General features: G+C 44.2%; 1 protein-coding gene and 1 non-coding gene across 2 annotated transcripts in view; one reads left to right on the plus strand and one right to left on the minus strand.

The window, feature by feature from the left end:
• Positions 1-25,137, plus strand: part of LOC149358280 (glutamate receptor ionotropic, kainate 3-like) — a 387,223-nt gene that overhangs the window by 330,544 nt on the left and 31,542 nt on the right. The window contains exons 4-8 of the mRNA XM_089570310.1: positions 5,608-5,786; positions 6,857-6,910; positions 9,618-9,782; positions 16,178-16,330; positions 20,022-20,126. Coding sequence (XP_089426436.1) covers positions 5,608-5,786; positions 6,857-6,910; positions 9,618-9,782; positions 16,178-16,330; positions 20,022-20,126 — 656 coding nt within the window. The remainder of the gene's footprint in view (positions 1-5,607; positions 5,787-6,856; positions 6,911-9,617; positions 9,783-16,177; positions 16,331-20,021; positions 20,127-25,137) is intronic.
• Positions 23,089-23,162, minus strand: TRNAN-GUU (transfer RNA asparagine (anticodon GUU)). The gene has a single exon. It is a non-coding gene; the product is annotated as a tRNA-Asn (tRNA).

Here is a 25,137-nt window from a genome sequence, read left to right on the forward strand (position 1 = left end):
GGCAGGAGATGTGACGTCATCTTCAATTGTCTACGTCAGTGGGAGCAGTGAGAAATCACTAGAGACCGGATTTTAGGCAAATGCCTATTTTTTTCAACGCTTCGTAGGCGCACCATTTTTACATATGAGCACGAATTAGGTGTTGACAATATGTTTAACACTGTTTTTATAGTGCCTATAAATGCCTATTTTGGGTGTCAGTGCATATAAATGCCTATTTCCGACGTCGGTGCCTAAAAATGCCCTATTTTACAGAAAAGGGGCCTGAAATACGCTGTGGTTTTGCTTTCAGATTCTGTTTGCTTTCGAATCCATTTCGATTTTGAGTAGAACACACACGTGGCAGCATTACATGACCTCGTCAGTTGGCTGTGGTGAACACTGCACCTACGCCGGCTGCGTACACAATACCAACCACGACAGCCGAAAATATCGAAGGTGAACATTCTATGATACCGAACAGTGTAAATCCATCAAATTTTCTTAAGTACAAGCACGCTCCTGTAACATACGTTGATGTTGAGCGTTCCTTTTCAGTATACAAGCTTGTTCTTACTAATAAGAGGTATAAATTTGAGTCCATCAACCTGGAGATGGTGCTTGTCTGCTACTGCTTCCACAGCTTTAACAGTGATTTCTAGATGGATGATGTTTATTTTACCATAGATCCTCGTGGATGTACATAGGCCCGTGCAGAACTATGATTCTTTTCGGCATATTCCGCATCAAGCAGCACTGTGTGTAACATTTTCTAGCATCTCGTATTTATGGTTTCAGACCCTTCTAATAGCAAGCACCATTTGATAGTCGCGTGGCTCCAGACACATGAAGCCACAAACAATAAAACACTGTTTACACAAATGACAACATATTTATTAATGTTGAAACATCGTGTATGCCTGCATTAAATAAGTTCAAATCCTGTGTGAGCGAAGAGTGAACTCATTTCTCAGATGCTTTGAATTGACAGTGCTTCTATCAATTTCTGAATACTTGGTCTCCTGTTAAGGTGTTCATTGTTTCTACTTCTGTACACGACAAGCGAATTGTTTGTTTCGAGGTATACCAAAGTGCTTTAAAAGGGTTGGTAACCGACCCTTTTGCTCTCTGAAGTATGTGTATTGTACGAAAAGTTGCGCGACAGGCTTAAAAGAAACGGCTTCTAATGTTCGCACCTTGCTTAAGGTCCCAAATCATTCCTGCTGTGTTTTTGTTATGTTTTATGGCAGATATTGCGCGGTGAAGTTCAGAGCTGTGTGCACTTTTAATAAAGTTTATAGTGCCTATTTTTCTCCGTTAGGTGCCTAAAATGCAATTTTAGCCGCCTATTTATGGCGCCTAAAACGTGCTTTTTAGTGCCTAAAAATCCGGCCTCTAGAAATCACATAAGGCCAAATGAAATGAGAGCGAGATGCAACCTTACAAACTAAGGGCCCTGATTGACTTGTTGTCCTTATTCAGATTATTTGATGTCCTCCGAGTTAGCCACCGCTCCGAGAGAAGTGCCAGCCGCAAAACTCCGTTTGAAAACTACCGTCTAGATTATGACAATACTTGTGCTTCTACCCCCTCCACACAAAAATTTCAACGCCAGGCTTCATATACGCATCTTCACGTATTAAGTCCTTAAAGGGGGCGCGAAATAAGAAAAAAACTGCGCTCTAAACATTTTTTTCGCTCTTTAAGCCTCAAACTTTGTTCAAGGAGAGATAAGAGCTCAAAGATGGCGTGAGTTTCCTCATGTGCAGAAGCCGCAGGCATCGTGCAAGCAGCCGGTCAGAAAAGATGACAGCTTCTAGCCAGGAGTTTCTTGGTCGCGGACGGGCCAAAGCGACAAGACCAAAAAAAAAAGCGCTCGCACTCAGAAGTAGATGAGCGGTTGAAAGAGTCAACTCTTCAAAAGATTGAGTGCGAAAGAAGCGTATCAAGAACTCCTCCGAAGAACCACAAAACTCTCTATTCCCTCTCCTCCTCTCCTGTCATTTCGCATCCCGCCTTCTTCAAAAATGTATTTGGGCGTCATCTCTGTTGCGTATAGTGTTCGCTTTTTTTTTTTCCACACCGTCTGTTTGGTTCTGGGCGGCAGCCCGAGACACGGCCGCCGGGCGATAGGACGCGACCGTCCATTCTGCGAAGTCGTTGGCGTGTCCCCCGAAGAAGCTTACGTTTCCTTTTGACCAGAAGCTTCGCCTCGAACAGTTCGGAAAAGCAATGAGGGAAAGAGAGTTTAGAAGAAGGAGCTGAACGGGCAAGACGGTCGCTTGACGATCGCCCCAGCTCGACAGCGCGTATATTGTGCAACGGCTAAAGAGGAATGCTGTCGCCAGTATAAGAAAAAAAAAATTAAAAAGCAAAGCATTGCAAAGGAGGTGGGGAGGGGGGTGAAGAAAGAATCCTAGAGCTTAGAATTTTCGCTCTTCGCCTGTTTCCCTCATAGGTTATTTTATCGCCCCCGTTTCGTACTCGATAAAGTGTGATGGTTATCGCTTCAAAGCTCCCTTTGGAGACCGAAGCGGCCGCGTTTTCTCGAGAAGAAACGGTTATTTTTTCTTTGGGGCCGACTGCTCTCTTGCCGAGTCTCCTTGAATCTTTGCGTTCGAGAGCATTTTATCTCCTATCTTTTTTTTTTCCCCTCGCGTTATCAAATAGCGGCGAGTCAGTGGCGAGAGAAGAAAGGAACTGTGCGCGTTAAAATCGCGATTGACAGCCTTTTCTCCTGGGGCATTCTAGAAACAGAAAGTCGCTTTGGTCTTACGCTCGGGGGAAAAAACGTGAAAATGAAAGAGTTCAGAATGGCAAAAGGGCAAAGTTTCTGGTGGCGCCTTATAATGCGCATTCTTTTCTGGGTGCGCCATTACAAGAGGGGTGCCGAATTCGTACATTTGCAACCGAACACTAAGCTATCCTCGCTTCGAAGACCTCAGAAAACTTTTCCCATTGGCCTCGGTACATGTTTTTAGCTTCACTCAGTGTCGATAGAGAACCAACGCGGGACTAAGAATTCCTCACGCAACGGTTGATCAGCGCCCAACGAATAGAATGTTGAGCCGGACTTCTTCCTATCTGGTGAAAGCCCGAATTTGGCTTCCGCAATGTCCTACATCTAGGAATTGGCCTTCACTAGAAGACTGCGTAATGTCGCTTAATGTTTTCTACCGAAGAAGATTTCTCAGATGGAAAAGGTTGGAGGAGGCAAAGTTGTGGGCCTTCGTGAAAGACAGTTTATCATCTGTCAGAAACCGCTAGACATCTATAGTTCTCTTTGGGACGCCATGAAGCCCCATTTCGGTTAGCAACAAGGACTCGCACACATTAATAGACGATTTAAACCATATCAGAGTGGTATATTAAAGAATAACGAATATCTTTTACGCTATGAACAACATCGCTTTGAAACTAGGCGGCATATTGCATGCATGACAATTCGAGCAGAATATGATCGTAAGTTGAAAAGTGGTGCCTAAAAAAATAAAAAAAAGAAACGTGGTGCCGGGTACAGAACGTTAAGAGTACAGGCAATACAAAGGACGCTTTCTTGGTTCGCACATTTTCTGTACAAAAGAAGATACATTGCGATTCGTGAACGTCAAATCAGTATTGTTTTGAGGTCAAACGAATGTTTTTATAGGGGAGTTGAAATCTGGGTTAGTTGGTACATTATACTTAAGAAAAAACCAGCCAAACAGACGGGGACAAAGGAGAGACGAGGCACACACAACGACTGGACTATCAACTGTGCTTTATTGAAAAACAGCCAGTCTCCCATGAAACCTAACAGAGCCGTTGCCGTTGAGCTGCGTATGCTCTGTTAGGTTTCCTGGCAGACTGGCTGTTTTTCAGTAAAGCACAGTTGATAGTCCAGTCGTTGTGTGTGCCTCGTCTCTCTTTTGTCCCCGTCTGTTTGGCTGGTTTTTTCTTAAGTAGAATGTTTTTTTGTTTAAATATTTGCAAGTAACACATGCACCCACGCGAACTACATAAGAAAGCCACCGTACTTATAGCTGAAGTTTCAGCGCAGTAAACTTGACTCCTGTTGCGTTTGCACAGCTTCTGAATATCGGTCTCAAATGAACTAGCACTCCGTTCACGCATTCCACTTGTAAATAATTAAACATAAAAAAACCCTCTCAGTGAACCTTAACAAATCGGAGCAGATATCTTCCTGATGGGTGTATGCCTGGACAGAAAAGCTAAATCTCTATTATTCCGTAGTTATATATACGGACACCACGGCAATTGCTCTGCGTGCGAATCATACAAGATGGTAACGGGTGTCTTTCCTTCGGCTTTAATGCTAAGGGGAAATCGGAAATGCCTCGTCCATAGCGAGAAACTGACAGGCGCACGGGAGAACGGGCGCCTTCGCCTTTCCAACCGAACGGAGTCATGTCGCTAGTCACATGACCACGGCTGCCAAGACAACGGTCGGCGCAACGGCGGCGGCGGGCGAGTGGCTGCAGCTGCGGTGAACCACGTGGTTAGTCATGTGATATACAGATGCCCACCGCTCCTACGCTTGAATGTCAAATGCGGCCTCCCGCTGACCTTGGCTCCTGCTGGGCCAGTAAAGCTTTCGCTTTAAAAAAATTGATATCAAGCAAGTTCGCGTAATCGATATTGAGATACCAGCGAGCGAAATTATGAGACCCACCTTCTTTCTCTGAACCGCGTTTTCTCCCTGTGCCGACGAAGACGTTATCTACATTACACAGTTAACGTGCCCTTAAAAGCACTTATGTGATCAATAAAAGTAAAAAAAAAGAAAAGATTACCTGAATTGTCAAGTGGACCGCAATTCAAATTCATAATGATAGGTCTCTTCGGTGTGTGTTCCAAGTACAGGATTCCTGGACATCAATTTTATATTGTGAGGCAAGTGAGAAATATTGTAAGTTAGTGTTATTGAAATATTGAAGGTAATTGTCCACTATTACGATGGGTAGCAAAATCTTTCTGTTAAAGTTTGTCCATCGCTCTCATCCAGTAGTTAAGACGGCCTTACAAAACCAACGGGGAACGTTTTCAACAATAACACAAACATTAATAGCAAAGAAGTGCAACCCTGGCGAGGAAAGATCTGCGGATATATTGGTTGTTATAGTGGAATCTAGCAATATATGAAAATGTTGCGTTCATAAACAACTTCCCGTTGAAAAATGCACTTTTCCAGAGTTTCCGGGTATAATTCGTATTTTCTGAATACGCATTGTTTCGTTATCAGTTAGCTAGAGCTCTAACCACTTACGAACACGACTCAACACCGTCAAACATGTCAAGCAAACTAGAGCAATGCACGCAGAATAGGAAATGTTTATGCGCTGAGGCGCGGTAATATGTTAGCGCATATGAGGACTGACTAATTTTCAGCCCCTTGTTCTCTTTTGCCGAGGGGTGCCTTCGTCTTATCCTGGGCCCACACTCTAGAAGAGTAGAAAAAAATCATGGAGCTTAATTGCTACAGGCTAAGTAGCGCGCCGCTAAGCTTTAATGAGACTAGAAGGAAATATGCGGGCCCTCATTGCGTGTCCAAAGCTAGCAGTTTCTTATGTGCGACCTGACTGCAATTCTTTGACTTTTCCTTTTTTGTGTAATTTTTTCTTCTTCCAGGTATCATAAGGCTTCAGGATTTTCTGAAGGAGGCCCGGGGCAACGATTGGCACATCCAAATGTACCAGTTCCACACTGGACAGCCGTACCGGGACCTTTTCTGGAAGATCAAGAAGACCAAGGAAACACGAGTTGTGCTGGACGTCAAGAGGGAAAACCTTTTCACTGCCCTGAAACACGTGAGCCTCTACGCTCAGCATGCCTTTCGTCACCGGTTTGTTCATTGAGCTTGGCAGTGAGGCTTTTACACTTTGCCAATCGCGTAGCCGCCTTCTCCCAAGTGCACTGTAAGAACGAATTAGCCTATATGGGAGTGAAAACGGAGTTCGTTGACCTATAGCGCTCACCGTTTAGGGGGAAGAATAATGTGCCCAAGTCTCGGAGTAGATTTCGACCTCTGAGTGTACGGAATGTCTTGTCAACAGAGGCATATTCAGACTGCAAAACATGGTAACTTGATGCAGTTAGCAATGAGAGGAGACTTTCAAACCTGGTACCGGAGGTCGTGAGAAGATTTAAACCTCGTTTAAAATCTTTGTAACTGCTAGAACCTTTATGTTTTGAGGTAATAATATGCTTCCGTAGCCAACCATACGTATTACGGATTTTTAGTGATGGAAACGTGCTACAAGGCTTAGGCAGCACAGCTTGCTCCTAAAAGGGAGTGCTCTTAGCGTTTAGAATTGTTTTCAGTTATTTTCGCTTTGATATTATTGTATTTCCAGCAAAAAAAAAAACGCTGAGATGCGTTGCCACTTTACGAAAGCTACGCAAAATTGATAGTTCATATACATTTATTTAGGTAAGAGCACAATGTAAGCTGCGTTTCGTCTCCAGCCTGATTAACGACGAACCGCTGCGTCCGTAACCTATCTTCGACTCAACAGTACCCGTTTCACTTTTTACCGCACGTTCCACTAATATTTTCTAGTTGTGGCACGATTTCGGTTCACGGTGGGTTTTAATGTCTGTTAAAAAATATAGACAAATGAGAGTCCTAAATATTTCTCGGAAATAAATTTAATACAACGTTTGCCCGCACTGAAATATAACTGGCACGTCAGATGACAGCGCCAGAACATCGGCGCATAAGCCGAAACTATCGCCAATGGGCCGCGTTGTTGTCGTCATAGAACTAACAAAGCGTCCTATAAATGTTGGTTCTAATTAACTCACCCCACTTCGTACTTTTTCTTGCCTACTCTCTTCCCACTTTCTTTTTTTCATGCCCACCCGCAACGAACCGCAGGCGCAGCAAGTTGGCATGCTTACCGAGAGCCACAGTTACCTGATTACATCGCTGGTGAGTGGCACTTCCCAAGCCCGCCCGTCGTCATTGCCGCAAATCATATCAGCCTCGTGGGGATGCGATGGGTGAAACAGCGGAGCCTTTCGCGCGCTTGGCGAGCGTTTCTGGTACTTTCGCCATGTTCGTTCGGCGGCTGCTATCTATTTGCTCAGCGCTCACGCGAGGCCCTCGACCGCCTCCCAAATGGCTGCTTGTCACGTAGCGCAGGCTACAAGCAGCCCTCTACAAGTGCACATCGCTTCGCGCCGCGAAGTACCACAAAACGCGCTGAATTTGGTGGGAGCTTCTGTACTGTTTATCCGACGCCCTTGTAAGCACAAGCGCATAGTGCTACCTCCACTTCTATTCGCGTCCGAAATTCGCAGACTGCGATGGAGACGGCCACAGGTGGCGCGAGCGTCTCGCTCTATGTACTGGCACCCTACTATTTTTTATTAGACAGAAGCTCTAATGAAGACAACAAACTGAATTTCGGCCACAGTAGTGGCTGCTGAGTGTCTTAATTTTTATACTTATTACAGACGAAACTTGTTTTCCTCAAGAAGCAAGAGCAGCCTTTTGTTATGAGGAAGCTTAATAATTAACTTTTTCATTAACCTGTGTATGCCTTGCTTAGGACAGCGCTTAACTTTCGGGCAACAGTCGAAGATTGAGAACGGCATTTCATACCTCTGGATTTTGGGCTGTTATCCTAAGGTACTGGTCCAAGAAAAAAATAGCAAGAACGGCTATTTGTAGGGGAGGGAGCCAATGTTACGCTCTCGGCAGTGGCTGCCTTCGTATAAGCCTCTCTAAATCTAGGCTGTTGGGGTACTTGAGGCTGAACGTCTTAATGAACGCAAAAAAAGCGAAAAAGTTTGACGTCGAAGCCTTTCGGATGCCATTCAAGCTTTTCTTGTCATCTTGAGGCAGACAAAGTGGCCATTGGCTGCCTCAAGAAAATGTCACGGTAAAATTAACTTTAATGCGTCTACGACACTAGCCAATCGAGTGGAGTACTTTAAAAGCAGCCGCATACTCTAAACTCAACTTTGCGGACAATGCAGATTCGACCTATGTAATGGAGCCTTTGAGGTTTTGAATTTCTTTCTCTTTTTTTTTTTTTTCAAACTCAACACCAGAATCTTCTTTAGCAGGGATTCGCGCGTACGTTACGCCTCGAGAGCTCGTGAGCGAAGACGGCAATTTCGTTAGCGCCGGCTACACACCTGCGACTTATACCGCTCTTCCGTATGCATAATGCAGCTGAGATGGAAGCTCTAGAAAACATTGAAATTTTCACTGGTGGTTTTCGAAAAGAACACTCTCGGTGCCCTTTCAAGACCTTTAATTCATGCATATAACGCGCAGTAAGCTCCACAGCAACTCCGTGTAGACGTTGAAATAATAAAAAAAAAGCATGACTCTCACTAGAGAATCTGAAATGCGTTTTTTTTTTAGTACTTACAAGAGTATATGCAAGAGTGGCCTCGAAGTGAGCGAGCGAGTTAGCTTAAATTTTTAAATATATTTTCTAAATTATAATACTAGTTTTTTGACCAAGCAGCTATTTTCATAGCTGCAGGTTCTCGAGGGGCAAATTGTAAGAATAAAGGCGTGGAATCAAGAGCCAACGAACGTGATCTAAATGCGTTTATTTCCTGGCGTTGCCAAATCAAGCTGCAGGAGAATGACCACGTGAAAGGCCATCACTCTTCTCAAATTTTTATTCCTTATGGTCAGTTTCCAGTGACAGTGGGGACATTACGGGCAAATTTAAGTTCAGCTGCAATGATAGATGAGCGTGCTTTATCAACAGAGAATCGCTCTTACCAAAAACGGAGCTTTTATAAGCAAGAAAACACACAAAACCATAAAAACCAGCATCGCCACCATAGGCCATTTTCTTAAAGTCCTGCAATGGCGCTTAAATTTGCGGATCCCTGAGGCCAGTCTACACCGCCATTCAGTCTCTTCGGACATCACGGAGTCTCTTTCGGTCTTCATGTCCCAGCTGAATTGAGTGAACGGAAAAATTTTCAGTCTGATTTTCTCAATAATAAATGATTTCGTTTTTTGCTCCTGAACAAACGTCATCATTGACAGAAAGCCATATAATAGATTTTACTGGGAAAACAAAAATTAGATGGAATTGTCCTCACTGCTCCGTTAAATCTCCTACCGGTTTTACGCTTTGGACACCGAGTTCTGACGCTGAATTCAAGCTTTTTTTCTAAAATAAAACCTAATTTGCGCAGCTTTGAAACCCAAATCGAAACTGTTGACCATGAAGCTCTGCGCGAAAAAAAAAATACCGAAGGCACTTTGGAAATTCTAAAGTGTGCTTGGCGAAAGCCTCGTCGTCAACCCACTACCGCTTCGCCGAACCGCTTGGCGCGGAATCACTGGGCAGCTTCAGTCATGCGTCTCACTCACTCGACTGCAACGAGACGTCTAGCGAAGGAGCGGCGGTGCAGCTGCCACCGCCGACGCGCGCGCGCTCGTTCTAGCGCTACTGTGTGACGTCACGGTTGATATACACAGCTGCGCCCCCACCGGCGCTCCGGTTGCTAAGGCGGGGAGGAGGTTGCGCCAATAAAAGCTTTCCCCTTAATACTGCCGGGCAGCGTGCAACGTTGCCTTTCGCGCGGCACCGTTAACTATCGAACACATTCGAAGTAAGAGTATCGAAGGTTTTCGCTTAACTTCGCTTCCACCGCAGGACCTGCACACGGTGGACCTGGAGGAGTTCAAGTACGGCCAGACCAAGATCACCGGCTACCGGCTGGTGGACGTGGACAGCCCCGAACTCCAGGGCTTCCTCAAGGACTGGGAGATAATGTCGTCCCGAATGGACCGCAAGGCGCCGGTGCCGCAGACCATCAGGGTACTCACACTCTCTCAGCAAAGAGAGAGATTAAAGAAGCGGTGTAGAAATGAATGGCAGATCTGTGGCGTGCCTCTTGTGGTAAAGAATTTTCTAATCTCGCACTCTTAGTTGGCATCAATCCGGAGGGCTGACGAATAGGCAGTTTTAGTTGAGCGTTTTTGCGGCCAGCGGGGCGGAGCGAGCGAGCGGATGCACCAGCGGAGAGGCTCGCGATGAAAGAAATTTAGCCGGACGCATCGTCCGTCTTCTCGAGCGGAGTAGAGTCGCTTGCTCTGCTGCTCCACCTACCGGTCGCAATTCGAGTTAAAGTGAAAAGAATATCGATTAAGCCTGCTAATAATGCGCTGAAACTGTTTAGCAAAGGTAGACTCTGTGTTTTTAGTTAATTATTTGGTAAGTGTTGCGTTTTAGATGTACAAAAGAGGCTGCCATCTTGAATACCCATACACGCCCGGGCCCTCTTACGCACGCTCGAGTGCTGCCTATCGCTCCGCTGGAGAGGGCTTCCCAGCGGGCGTAAGCTTCGCTCCGTAAAAACGCTGGCCGTCCTAGCGACGTGCGCTTGTGCAGTGGCGTCTGCGCTCCCCGCTCTCTCCACTGGCCGTAAAAACGCTCAGCTAAAACTGTCTAATGTCAGCCACTGATCTGGTTTGTTATAATAATTCCATAAAAACGTACAGTGCAGGACGATAACTTCAACCAAATCGATGAGTTGAAATTGCTGGAATTGTTCGAATTTTATGAGTGACCGTAACACTGCAGAAAAATGTAAATAATGACATACTCTTCCAGTCTTGACTTCAGCTGACGATAATTTTTATGGCTGTAACCTTATCATTGATTTTTAAGCCCAGGTGACAGCATAAGCGTTCTCTTCTTATTCATATTTTACTGACATCGCTATCGCTGGCATGCATTTCGAGTAGGGAGGGGGGTGTGGGGGTTGGGTGAAGAAAACTGTTAGTTGGTGTTACTTGGTTTGCTTAACCGCCTTACTGAAAAATTCTCATTAGAGTTGCTATTCTAGCCGACTAATGTCCAGCATGCTTTCGTTCATGTATCTGCGCTCTCAATTCCGTAACGTGCATCAGAAAAAGCCTCTGGCTCGTGAAGAGTGATTGCTCTTCACGGTGCGGTTGTTCCAATGAAATTAAAGTGCTCATCGCCATCATTCCAATGCGCATCCACACTAGGAAGTAACCTGAGAAAACCGTGCAAGTTTCCCATCCAGGAGTAGATTGGTTTTCGGAAACTAATATGGTTCTCCGGTTGATAATAATGTTGAAGGATAAAGCTGAGGCCTCGTTTATTTGGTGATCCCATCTGTTGCAATGCGGCGGCCGTTAAGCTTCCGCTCTTCGCCGAAGCTTCTTTTCAATTTTCACCCGGGAACACAAATTATACAAAAGAAAAGAATATGAGGATGCCTTGGTGTTTATGTTTTCAGAGTGGCGCTCATCTCAAGATGCTGAGAAGTGTCCTAATTAATGCAGAGCCCACCGATGCGTCGTCCTCGCAGCCACTAGAGTGAAGAACGCTCAGCCAGCTCATTAAAAGAGTACAGTATACAGGCGTACATTTCAAAGATATCATCTTTAAAGATTGATAACGTTTGTTTCCATGTTCCCAAACACTATTTCGTGCAGAATTGTACCGAGTTTCCGTATCCTTTAATACATTTTATGCATTTGCAAAAAAATATAAACGGAAGCAAAATCACCATAAGCCTTTTTAATTTGAAAGAAGTTTCAAGAATCAGCCACAATACCTGAAGAGCATTAAGTACATAAGCTAATTTACGAGCAGGGGTTGTTCTGAATACGTGCACAGAAACGCGCAAACTTTACGGGTAAAAAAATAAAAGTGCTTAAAACTGGGACGCCTGGTAAAGAAACTCCGTTTCTGAAGTTCTGAAGTCGGTTGAGCTCAGGAGCTCAAGAAATCATAGGAGAAAAGTAAAGATTACAATGAGCACAGTTCAATAGTGCATATATAGATAGCTACACAGCACATTTATGCTAATCAACGAAATACAAACACCATTTAATATAAAGGCAAACAGGCTTATTTCGTGAACTCAAACAGAGCTTTTCGGAGCAAATGAACCGTCAGGGAAGCCAAAAACAAGCTGGTTCGTACTGATTAATTGTAATACGAACTACGCGGCATGAACTATAAGGAGCTGGATTATACTGTATAGAGTACGTCTCGTTATTATGTCGTTTACGTTCATCCTTGGTAATTGCTGCTGCTAAGCGCAACAACTTTACTGTAAACTTCTAAATAAAGCATTATTTGGAGTTTTGGTCGTGAAATGAACGTAGAAGTCTTAAGGGCACCCACAATACTCCTAAAGCCGATCACATTGTATTGAATTTCATGGCCTGTGAAATCTTGCACCTTAGCATTGCTCTACACAAGCGCTTAGGATAGTGGCACTGTTCAATATTTAACTCGGGACTTAGATAGCCTTGTTTCTTTATTCAGCTTTTAAGAAATAATATTATATCGCAAACCACATTAAATATTGACAAACATTGGCTAGGAAGACTTGCTGCCGTGTCTCTGTTAACCTTTTTTTGGAAGAGACGAGTGTACACTTCAGCTATGATGTTCCATAAAAGATTTCTTCAGTAAAGAGTTTACTGTTGACTCCTTGACACGCAATATCGACGATGAATACAAGAGCGATAATGAATAAACGAGATACTAAGGAAGCAGCGCTAAGAAAATGGAACCAGCAATAGGGCCATTATGGTGCAGTATGCACATGTAAAATAGAGGGCGTAATTGTTCAAAATTTTCTTAGAGAAAAGGCTTCTTTCGGAGCTCTCTATTACAACGCAGAGCTAAGAACATGCTTATCAAGGCGAAAATCACCAAAAGGGCGCGTCGCTCCCCTTAAACGAATTAACACTTGCCTCGCATATTTGCCTAAACTTCGCTGAAGCTGTTGGGAGAACATTCCTTTTTTTTTCCCAACCCCTGCGTCTTTACTTTATTGCGCTCTTTTGTCGGCATTTCCTCAATTTTGTCTTCTTCTCTTCTATACGCCGCTCTTTTGAGGCGCTGTAATATTGCGGTCCACAATGCCTCGTATCCACCATCTCTTGTATTACGAGTGAGGCGGTATTTTTTCATACCAATCATGCAGAGAATCAAAACATCTTAAAAGCACTTGGAGTTTTCTTAAAACCACGCCAGCCTCTACGCAGTATTCAAGGCACGGATCGGTACATAAGCACAATATTTGAGGGAATTTATTGTTTGCTTCTGGGCCGCCTTATGTAATGTCTTGGTCGGGGTACCAAAACATAAAATAATAAAATTGTCAAAAGTCGATGCATAGCTCCGAATAGCCAGTTCATTTTGCAGGTCCTTGTTCTGAAGGTTCAGAGAATGGGCCTCATAATGCATCTTCAAAAACGTTTAGAAAACTGCGGCGACTCGCATTGTAGCAATGGGAAAGCAAAACGTCCACATACTTTATAGAAGTTCGTGGCAGTTCTGACGTCAATGTACTATATCGACTTTCATGGCTATTTTGACATCTAAATGTATTGTTTGCGTTTTTTTGCGTTTAATTAAATAACTAATCGCACCTCATCAATAAAATTTTTTACACGGCAACATTTTCTCACACACTATCTTTCACAGGCACACTTTCACATTTTTATCTTCACAGAACGACGTAATCGTGCGGAGAAAATTGCGGGCACTTTTTGATGACACGACAAAGCCGTACTATAATGCTCTTGCATTAACAATACACCTGATTAAAGCATACGAATCCTATTTAAGGTACATTTTGAATCTGCAAGTATACTCCTAATATCGGATTCATTCAGCACCCTCATGGCTACAGTTCAATAATTTTCGAAGACATAGCTTCAGCGTTCGCAATCTCAAACCTGCAAGAAGACTTAGATTAAAACCGCATTGCTTCCGAATGAGACATCAGGACATCAACCAGTTAGATTTATCGCTGAGGCGTCAAATTGTACCGCTGCGTCACTGAGTGGAAACATATTGAGGGCATGGGTTCTTGCTGGCTATATTTTCTCAAGCTGCACTGAAGCGTAGATCACGCTCCAACTTTTGGATGACTATTGCCTTTCTATGGCCGACTTCTTTCCTTCTCCCCGAGGTTACGACGGGGTCAACCTTCATTCCGTTGCTCTTTCTCCTATCAGTGCCAAGTACACCCAATAACGGCTTCTTCGCGGTATCTGTAGTTTTTCACTGCCGCGGCATGTTCTCGAATCTCGCAAGAGCAGCAAGAAAGTAGACACCGCGTTTATTTCCTGTCCCACAGGGAGGCCGTAAAGCGCGACGGTATACGGCGACATTACTTGCTGCAGGCAGGACAATTTCGCGATCACGTCCCTTCTTTCTGCGTTGATACGTAAGCTAACCTTTCAGTTCCCACTCGCCTTTCGGCAATATCAGCGAAGTTACCGTGTGCCGGGCCACTTTTCTACCTTCGATAAGGTATCTCCTCTTCTCTAAAGAAAGAGAGGGGAAAAAGACAGCCGCCCTACGGCAACGCCAGTCTTCCGAGGCCACGTCGTCCCCAGACGCAGTTATTCCCTGTTTTCCTCTGTCATTAACAGACGATGTGGTGAGAGACCAACGAACTGTAGCTCCCCCACCCTCTAAGCTCTATAATTTCTCAGCACAAAACGGTTATGTTTTACGTCTGCTGGTACAACAAGTGAAGAGGTTGTGTTTTGCTCAAATTAGGCTAGAATTGCTTCATTTTTATTATTTCTACCAAACTGTTTGGTGAAAATACAATCTGGAGCAAGACTAGGACGCACTTCTTTCAGCCGACAGCGTTGTTGCTTGGTGACGTACAATTTCTCGTCTTAAAAACTGTCCCGCTTGCTGTCGCACTTACATCTTTAAAAATGGTCATTGGTGAACTTGCTTCTCTCTTGAAGTCATTAAGCCATTGAAAAGGTCATAAACTGAAGGAGTAGTGCAGAGAAAGAAAATGTCAGAAACTAAATACTTAGATAGGAATTAACTTCAGGGAAACAGCCGTAAAAATCTTATATATTTTTATGCTTTGATGCTTGAGGGTAACCTACGACTGCTCTATAAATAAACTTGATTTTAACTATTTAACACTATCGAAATGACGCTAAACATTCTTACTTCTGACATACACCTTAACCGGGAGTGAGAGGGAGGTTGTGGGTGCTTTTTTTGGTGTTTGGTTTATTCGTTTGTTTCGAGGTTAGACGCATGGGGAGACACCCTGAATACACCAGGTATTGTGCTTGAAATAAATGTATATGATCTATGGGCGAGGTATGATGCTGTCTTTGTACCTCAATTCACGAGGCTTAGCTATTGCACTGTGCTAAAATTTAATTTGTAAGCTGTGGGTGGTCATCACGTCTTGAATGCGTCTGGCTAGAACTCATTTGAGTTCTTAGGGTTACCACCGTGAGATTATATACTCCCGATATTTCTGGATGGCATGACCCTCCCAACACTTATGAATATTTTATGGCCTCACAAAGTGGCCTTTCACCCTCATACTGTGGTCGGCCGTGAGCTGTTCGGTTAACCTTTCTTTATTTTATGAATAACGTTATGATTTGAGGCGCACAAAAAGCTCCCACTTTTTAGAAACTCTTACAGAACTTAGCATAGTCCGTTTAACTACATAAGGTTTGGTTTGGTTTATTGGGGTTTAACGTCCCAAAGCGACTGAGGCTATGAGAGACGCCGTAGTGAAGGGCTCCGGAAATTTCGACCACCTGGGGTTCTTTAACGTGCACTGACATCGCACAGTACACGGGCCTCTACAATTTCGCCTTCATCGAAATTCAGCCACCGCGGCCGGGATCGAACCCGCGTCTTTCGGGTCAGCAGCCGAGCGCCGTAACCACTGAGCCACAGCGGCGGGTTTTAACTACGTAAGCTAGAGCCGCAAGGTTCACTGCTTCTGTTAACGCGGAGCTACTTTACTCTATTGGGCAATCGAAACTGCTTGAGAGAAAAAAATGGGTAATGACAGCACAGTTGGTAGGTGTAAAAAATGTATCATGAAAACAGCGCTCACATGCTGTACTCAATGCTCTTTCGCACTTCCAGCTTTTGTTGGGGTTCACCAACCATAGCGTAGGGTCCTCGCAGGTCACGTGGCACTCGCCACATGACAGAGTGTCACACAATCTGGTCTTCGCATGACTGACAGAACCCGTGTAGTGTGACTGGCTTCTTTGAATGTCGTGAACGCGATCTGCGCCTCAGACCACAAGTTCTGCGTGTGCATCCTGCATTGTAGGGACGCTCAGCGGTCGTTGTCCTGTGTCCCTGTGACCTGAGGCACACGGTGCCGGTGAAGTAACAAGCGCTTTCCGCTGTCCTCACTGCAGACAGAGACGGCGCTGATGTATGACGCCGTGAAGCTATTCGCCATGGGTTTGCACCAGCTGGACTTGACCAAGGCGGTGGACTTCCCGGTGATCTCATGCGACATGGCCGTCTCCTCGTCCGATGGCAGCAGCCTCATCAACCTAATGAAGCCCGTAAGTGCGCTCACCCTGAAAAAAAGAAATTCACTCGGGATCGCTAAACCTGCTCATTACTGCACGTTTACGTGATGTGAAAAGCACTTCATGGACGTCACACGACGTCGCATGGGGCTATAATATCCACTCACGGAATGTCCCGCTTCGTAGCTTCATATTACGGCCGTGTTGTAAGCTACGGTTCCACACCATTCATAGGATCCCGTATAGTCATCGTATTGAGTGAATGCGCAAGGGAACCTGTTGTAATGTTCTTATTTAGAGAAATAAGCCAGCTAACGTGTTATTGTCTCATGGGGCTTTCAGCAGCAGGCTCTTCCCACTTCTAGCAGCAACAAACTTTCAAAGAATAGCACCAGTAAGGTGACAAGAACGGCTAACAGCCGTTCCGAGATACGGTCAGTCGTAATGCGAAGTCTCACCAGCAGCTGAGTAATGACTGTTTGCTACTGCGAAAAGCGAGGCAAAAACTGCCATGAAATAAAGGTAGGTTGAGTTAAGCGTCATTTCTGGTTTGAGATTCAGGCATGAGTGGCGCATTGAGTAGGTGACATGTTTTATAAGCAAGTTCAGCTTTCTTGGGCTTCACTTTTAATTGTGAGGCCATGAAATATTGCAAGATACTGCAATGAACTGATTAATGGGATTGGTCTTACCTTCATATGAGTGGAAGAATTGCGCTTGTAAAGTTTGTCGTGCGCTCGCATCGAATGGTTCAAAAACAAGTGGGTTCGTTTTTGAAAATAAATGACAAGAGGCTACAGCATCTCAAGGAGGGATCTGCGGGTATATTGATTGTTATAGATATGCAAACGATGTACGATATGCAAAACAATGCGTTCATGAACCAATTATCGTTGAAAAAATGTGCTTCTCTAGAATTTCTGGGTATGTAATGCAAATTATTAGATTCCTTGAACAGTGAAATGTTAGTATAATTACAAAGAGTCATTCTTGTCAAGATAGATCAGAATTTAAGGGCCTCAGCTTTTTGTTTTGTTGAAGCTTGCCTTGCTTCTTATATTGTCGACAATTTTGAAGCCCTAGTCCGATGCTAAACTGGCATTTGTTTCCATTTTTTGGCTCACGTTAACTGTATGGTTTCGCAAGGTAATCAATCATTATTTACAGTGTGTTCGAAAACAAAGTTACGAAAAAGTGTTCAGCAAAGCTGTTGTCTTATACATGCACACATTCGGGCAATATATATTAGTTGTGCTGCCAACCAAAGGAAATTATTGAGCCGAGTTCTCCCTCCATCAAGGTTTCTGCCATGATTTGACTAACCATTATGTGCAAGCAGTGATCCCATAGTTTGACGCGCTGTCTGCGGTAATTGTTTTGCGTGTGATTGCGCCAGAAAGAAAGAAGGGAAGAAAGAGTGAAAAAGAAAGAAAGCAGGCAAGGACGGAGAAAATAAATAAATAAATAAATAAATAAATAAATAAATAAATAAATAAATAAATAAATAAATAAATAAATAAATAAATAAATAAATAAATAAATAAATAAATAAATAAATAAATAAATAAATAAATAAATAAATAAAAGTTCGCGCCATTCGCTGCATTAACTTTTCCACTCTTTGTGCGACGTCCTACTGCAAACACCAACTGCTGGCCACTTCTAACCAGCGCGCTGCTGGTTTTATAGAAAAAAAACAACTATTTAATAACAATACTTTAGGCAGCTTGTTAAAACAGCATTGTCTAAGTTTGTGCAGAAGAATGGAAAGGCAAGAGAGCTGGAGGCATGAGCTTATGAAAATCAGACCTCCTTCAGAAGGCGTGGTCGGGAGCAGAGTTACAAAAAGTTCTCAGCCGTGATATTAATACCGGAAATGAGAGACGTCGAAAAAAAAAAAGACGAACTTTTTTAACGCAAGTTCCTTGTCATGAAATTAATCTCGAGAAAGCCGCGCGAAATTGGCAAAAAGAGTGACAAATCGTGCGCTTTCCCACAGCAACTTAATCAGCTTTGGGCCAGCCTCGGCCTCTCCGGGTAGGCCAGCTGGAAGCGTGGAGCAACGCTGTAATACTAGAGCGCGCGCGAGGCGGTCATTAATTCTGCCGGAAGGGGTGCGCGGCCGTGGGCAATTAGGTGACCCCACGCTTCTCTGACCCCTGCGCACCGCGCTCTCTCATGGCGTTTCCGAGCAGTGTCAAGCCACCATGCCCCAGTGGGTTGCACTGCTTCTCCGTCCACCTCGCTCACAACGCTTCGCAGTTAGCCGAGCCCACGCTGGACAGTGGTTCGCGGTCCGTCAGTGGTGTCGTCTCCGAGGACACAATGAGGGAAACTAAACCCACGGAAAGTCAGGGCCTTGAGTATCTTATTATAGCGTTTATAACTGCGGAGGTTTGGACTGTCCTCTTTACTAAGCATGGGTCTTGGCGTATTTTATTTCCTTAAGTGTTTTGTGGCAAACAAAAGAATGAATAATAGCGCGCATTCTCGTGAGCGTGAGACAACACAGTTAAACTTTTTTGTTAGGTATGGTATGGTATGGTATGGTATGGTATGGTATGGTATGGTATGGTATGGTATGGTATGGTATGGTATGGTATGGTATGGTATGGTATGGTATGGTATGGTATGGTATGGTATGGTATGGTATGGTATGGTATGGTATGCTATGCTATGGTATGGTATGGTATGGTATGGTATGGTGAAATGTGGTTGTTACGAACGCTCTAGAGGGGGTTGTTGTTGTTTACCTCAATCAAGACTTTTTCTGTGAAAACACAGTAGGGAGCTGCTTTTGGGTTTATTTCTGCGCAATATTTCATTGTTTATATTCCGGTTGGCAAGGTAACAATTTGTCGTTAGAAGTTTTGCTAGTCGTTTGAACAGAAACAGTTTAGAGAAGAATACAACATTTTTATTGCAGTTTCACGTACACTTCAGGGGCGTTGCGAAATAACGATGCCAATTTGAGTGCCTATATAGTGACTCTGAGTATCTGCGTTATGAAGTGTCGCGTCATGATTTCGCGGATTTTGTCGATCGTTGATCGTGCATGTGTCACTAAAGGAACAACATAATAGCTTTTCAGCATCAAATTACTGCTTAAGGAGTGAATTTTTATTGCAACTTGCGGCACGTGGGGGATTTAATTACGATTAGGAAATTCCTCTCGCAGATTACTTTTCAATTCTCCAACGCTAATTTGATTGAATGAAAGCTGTTCAGTCTCCCTGTCCAATTTTATACTACTTAAAGTAAGCACTTGCCAGCTTAGGCTGTTTTTTTTCCCATCCGCTAGAGGTGCCGACCGCTTGAGGGAAGCTAGGATTAGAAGTCATCAGCTTTTGATTATGCAAAAATAAGTCACCACACAGATAATAAACCACTGCACCATCCGGCCGTTGCTGTCGTCACGGTGACTTGCTATTCGAACGAGGTCAGGGAATAAAAAGAGAACCCCACAGTTACTTTCTCCTAATGCTCGAGAAAAAGTCGCCAGTGAACACATGCTAGTTTCTATCAACGGCATATTAACTCAGCCATCTACCTCAGCAAAACGGGCGTTTGAATCGGGAAACAACTTGGTGTGTGCTACAGTGATGTTTAGGTCAGAAAAAGTGGCCGGTACACCACTACTCCATGGACGTCATATGTAAACATAAATGTATGCGGGATACAAGGCAAAAACAGTTGCGTTATACAGTCACCTTCTCTTTTATAGATCACTCTGCAAGGGCTGACCGGGGAAATTAGTTTCGACCCCCAGGGATTTCGGTCGACCTTCACCCTCGACATCATGGCCCTCAAGAGTGACGGGTTGCAGAAGGTGAGGCGACCATCGTTGTTCACAGAGTAAAACACGCGTGCATATTTTTGGAACAAAAAACACGCACGCGCACGCGCACACGCACGCACGCACGCACGCACACACACACACACACACACCCCGCCGCGGTGGCTCAGTGGTTACGGTGCTCGGCTGCTGACCCTAAAGACGCGGGTTCGATCCCGGCCGCGGCGGCTGAATTTCGAGGAAGGCGAAATTCCAGATGCCCGTGTACTGTGCGATCTCAGTGCACGTTAAAGAACCCCAGGTGGTCGAAATTTTCAGAGCCCTTCACTACGGCGTCCCCCATAGCCTGAGTTGCTTTGGGACGTTAAACCCCAATAAACCAAACCATACAACACACACACACACACACACACACACACACACACACACACACACACACACACACACACACACACACACGCACACGCACACGCACACGCACACGCACACGCACACGCACGCACGCACGCACGCACACGCACACGCACACGCACACGCACGCGTACGCGCACGCGCAGGAAAAAAGCGACTAAAGAAATCCAGGTTTTGAACCGCTCAATTTTAATGAAAACCCGAATTTGATGTTGCTTCATTTCAGAGACGCCATGTGCAAAGTATTATAGCTGTTTATTCGGGTAGGAGCCATGCACCTCCAAGTATGAAGATGCCTGCGGTTATTTAGCAAACGTACCTTTTGTGCTAAATGTCGAAGCTAGTTATTTTGTGCTCTCTGGTATTGGAAAATACTCATAGCCGGTGGCTGTGCTAAGCTGATAGCCTCGTTCCCCTAAAACATCGCAACAGTAGAATTCCAGTTACCTCAAAGTATAAGAAATGAGAAAACTGAGGTCAAAGTTTAAAAAAACGCTCCAGTTTATTTCTAGGGCACAGCAGTTTTAGGGGAAGACCCAGGAGCCTATGTTGGATGCTACTCGTCCCCGCGACGCTGTTCAACAAAAACAACAGCAGCTCACGGTCCTTCTTAGTTCCTTTCGACGACTGAAGTACTTGCACCAATCCTCTATCCAGGCACGCCTTGCTGGTTTTCTCCGCTTTCCTCGTTTTGTGCGAATCAGCTTTTCTAGCTTTTTTTTTATGTCCCTTTGGTCAAGGTCATGTCCGGAACAACTAGGGCTGTCGCTTTCACTATTCTCCCCGAAGTACACAAAACGGCGCTTTGTAAAGCAAAGGCATTAAAGGAAAGCTATTCTTATGTGTGAGACTATCATCTTGATGAAACGATATTCGCCTTGATCGGCATTTTTCTCCCTCTTTTACGCCATGCTGAGTGCTTGCGCATGACTAACTGCATGACTGCATGAAGTGCATGACTAGCAAGGTCGACATCCAACGTTCGAAGTGTTGAGTGGTTCTATCATGAGGCAACGCCACTAGCCAGTGGGGTTCCAGCATGTCGTCACTACCGGTTGAAAAAACAGGCCAACACGCAGGTAGTGCCAGCCTTGTCGAGAGGCCACTGTTAATGCGTTGCCATTGCGGTTTCGAGCAACGATGCAGTTCTAGTCCGCTAGCATTAAAAGCCTCGGGAAAAACAAATCTGGTGTCGGTCTTAAAACTGGTGCATTGGCTGGACGAAAGTGATGTCACTTGACCAGAATGGACGTCATTTTCTGTAAAGCCATCAACAGTTTCTGATTCTGGCGTATCTCCAACACATAAGGTAATTATGTGTCCCTGAGAATTTTTCTTCTCCCAAATGCCTCGAGAGCAGTTTTGAGAATGAATAGGCGCAAATTTGAAGCAGCATAGCCCGACGGAAGGCACAATCAAGGAGAACGACAAAATGCATTGCGGAGCGAAAAATGCTTGATTACCCGCGGTCGATTTTCGTTTTTCCAGCCAATGACGCCTTGCTACTTCTAAAAATTAGATGTTTGCCTTCTTTTGTCGCCCCACGTGTCTGTATGCACTCTTGCTAAAAAACGAGCGTGCATTCAAAGAGTGGAGAACGATGTTTCCCACGAAGGCACGCTATGCTAAGGTCTCTTCCACATCACGCCAGCGCTCTTTCAAAATGGCGCTGGCGACTCATTTTCGGGGACCTGAGGAGGAGCGCGCCTCTCACGTACGCTCGATAAAGCATGAATTTCTCGCTTTATGAAGAACGGATAAAAACTGTTTTCCTTAAATATCCTTTAGAAGCCCAGCAGTTTATTTATACAAGAACAAAAAATAAAGCTTCTCTCGCGAATGTTGCCCTATTTGCCTCGTGCGCCTCCTTATATAACAGCCAAAATTGTTTTAAAATAGCCAACTTTCAGAGGATGTTCATAATAATTTCTAAAAATTTTTAATGCACTGATAATGAGAGAAAACTACTTCGAACTGCTTGAAAACATCAAGATATTGTAATCTCGTTTCCTAATTGCGCAGTTTTACTGGCACTTTTATCATTAGGAACATCAACGGCTGCATCTATGACACCATCGCTACCGTGCCTTTATCTCCGATCCTTTGGTGTTGATTATATTTTTGATTGATTCACGCGTGCGAAAAATACATGACCTATTTGAAAACATAGTTAATTGTTGTAATCAGCTGAAATGATATACGTAATTCCTTCGTATATACAGCTAAAGAACACTGTACAAAAATTTGTAAAGAAAGTATTTTTTGCTCGACAGTAACAGAAATTTCCGAAACAAAAAGCAAATATTGAAATATTTTAAGCCGTCATTCTCATTCCAATGCTGATAGACTTAGTACTTAAGTTGGAAACAATGATTGCTTATTCAAAACACGTAGAAGTCTGGTGTCACAGAGCCTCTCAGTCTGTCTACCTTCAGCTGTGTCCAGTAGGCGCAAAATGTCCCTGCTACTAGTGGCTTTTTAATAAGGGAGTAATTACTCATTGGCATCCACCCAAGCGCAGCCATACGGCTACAAAGGAAAGCTATACAGCTTTCTCAGAAACTTCGTAGTTAAAGAAAAATTCGTCCTGGTCCGGGGTTCGAACCCGGGACCACCGCTACAACGGAGCAGTCGCTCTACCAATTGAGCTAACCGGGACGGCAAGCTTATGGTAGGGTGAGAGCGAATTGATCAGTAACTCGAAGTGGGAATTGTGTAGGTCAAAATGTTGGTCAAAATGAGTAATTACTCCCTTATTACAAATCTACTCCACCTTGCGGGATTCCCCTAAACATTTTGACCAACACAGTTCCCACTTCGAGTTATTGATCAATTCGCTCTCGCCCTACCATAAGCTTGCCGTCCCGGTTAGCTCAGTTGGTAGAGAGACTGCTCCGGTGAAGCGCTGGTCCTGGGTTCGAAACCCGGACCAGGACGAATTTTTCTTTAACTACGAAGTTTCTGAGAAAGCTGTATAGCTTTCCTTTGTAGCCGTATGGCTGCGCTTGGGTGGATGCCAATGAGTAATTACTCCCTTATTACAAATCTACTCCACCTTGGGGGATTCCTCTAAACATTTGACCACTAGTGGCTTTTTATTGTGATGATTTCATGCTTACAATGTGGAGCTTGTTTCTTTAGTCCTTCTGACATTTCTTAGTGCTTCTGTCTTACATCTGCCATCATATCTTCTGTGCAGCTGTAAGAGGCTGAACAAGTTCTGCGAGAGGCACAGAAATGAAACATTGCTCTCGACCACGCAGCTAAAAACATGGGCATGGAGCAGCAAAGAAACGTTACATGCAGTAACGGCAGCCAAGCGGCCGCAATTTCTATTCAAGGGCCTGTGAGCAAAAATTGCGAGGACACTTTGGCAACTAAAGTGTTGAGAGGCGAAAGCCGAGGACACTATGCCGTGGCGACTTCCGGTGGATGTGAGGTCACACCGTTCCCGTGGCTGTATCGATACCCAAATTATACATCTTTCGGGGATGTTAAGTGTTACTTACGCTTAATTACACATTTTTCCATGCAATTCGACACAAATATGATCTTTTTCCGACCATTCTGTGACAATTTTCACTATGCCGTGACGACTTCCGATGGATATGACGTCACACCGTTGCCGTGGCTATTCGACGTCCGCGCTGTTTCGGCGCATTTTCGATATTTTTGCCTATAATTAATTAACTAATTAATCCGCTGTCATCAAGCTTGTCTTCTAGGTTCATTGCTTGCTCCTCTATCTGAAGCAACCATTGTTTTTCTTCTATATATTTTAGTTCCCGAGTTAAACGCGTGTGACACAACGGACGACAGCATTAACCATTAAAGGCTTTCACCTTAATATCGTTGCTTAAGAAAAATTTAACCTTTCCATGAAACAGCGCGCTAAGGACTCGAGCATCTACTGTCTGGAATATAATCATCGGGCGATGAGAAGGTTGTTTATTTTACAAACAAAAAAAAACTAATTGTCTTTCTTCCATTAATGAATGTTTCGTTATTTTTACCTTGTGTTTTTGTTGTGTAGTTACAAGCGCCTCTAAATGCACTCAAAGAATATAGTACAGCACACTACTACTGAGGAATAACACGCGATAGAGGTCGTCTGCGGGACTTTAACCAATTTTAGGTGACCATATGGTTACGGCATGGCGGTGGTTTCTTTACCGGATCTTAACTAATGACCCTCCCGGCCTCCTTTACTAGTCCTAGATGGCAATCAGCCAAGCCTAGTTATTCTTCCTGAGGGCTCCATAAAAATAGTCGGCTCCAATCTTCACAGTTACTTTTCTCTTCTAAAAAGTGTTTCAATCCTAAAGAAAAGCTATTTCTTAATTATCAGAATGACTTCTTCATTCTTGAATGTCGTTAATTGCGCCTTCTTCCTAGAGAGTTCAGTACGTTTGCACGTGTACTAACAAAGGGAGTTTCTTTACTTCTTTGCTTCTTTAAATGCATGTTTTGTAAAAAACCATTATTCTTGCGGTGCTCCGTACCCATTCTTATTTGCCTTCTTAAGAGGGGCAGTAATTTGGAGCACGACGAAGAAGAAGCAGTTCTAATTAACCAACTCCAATTCAAGCGGCCCGTCTAATGCGATTGCCTCTGACTGAAAGGGAATAAATTA

The sequence above is a fragment of the Amblyomma mixtum genome, chromosome 2 (assembly GCF_055824585.1).
Source record: "Amblyomma mixtum isolate Tamu chromosome 2, ASM5582458v1, whole genome shotgun sequence".
In the NCBI taxonomy this organism is placed as follows: domain Eukaryota; kingdom Metazoa; phylum Arthropoda; class Arachnida; order Ixodida; family Ixodidae; genus Amblyomma; species Amblyomma mixtum.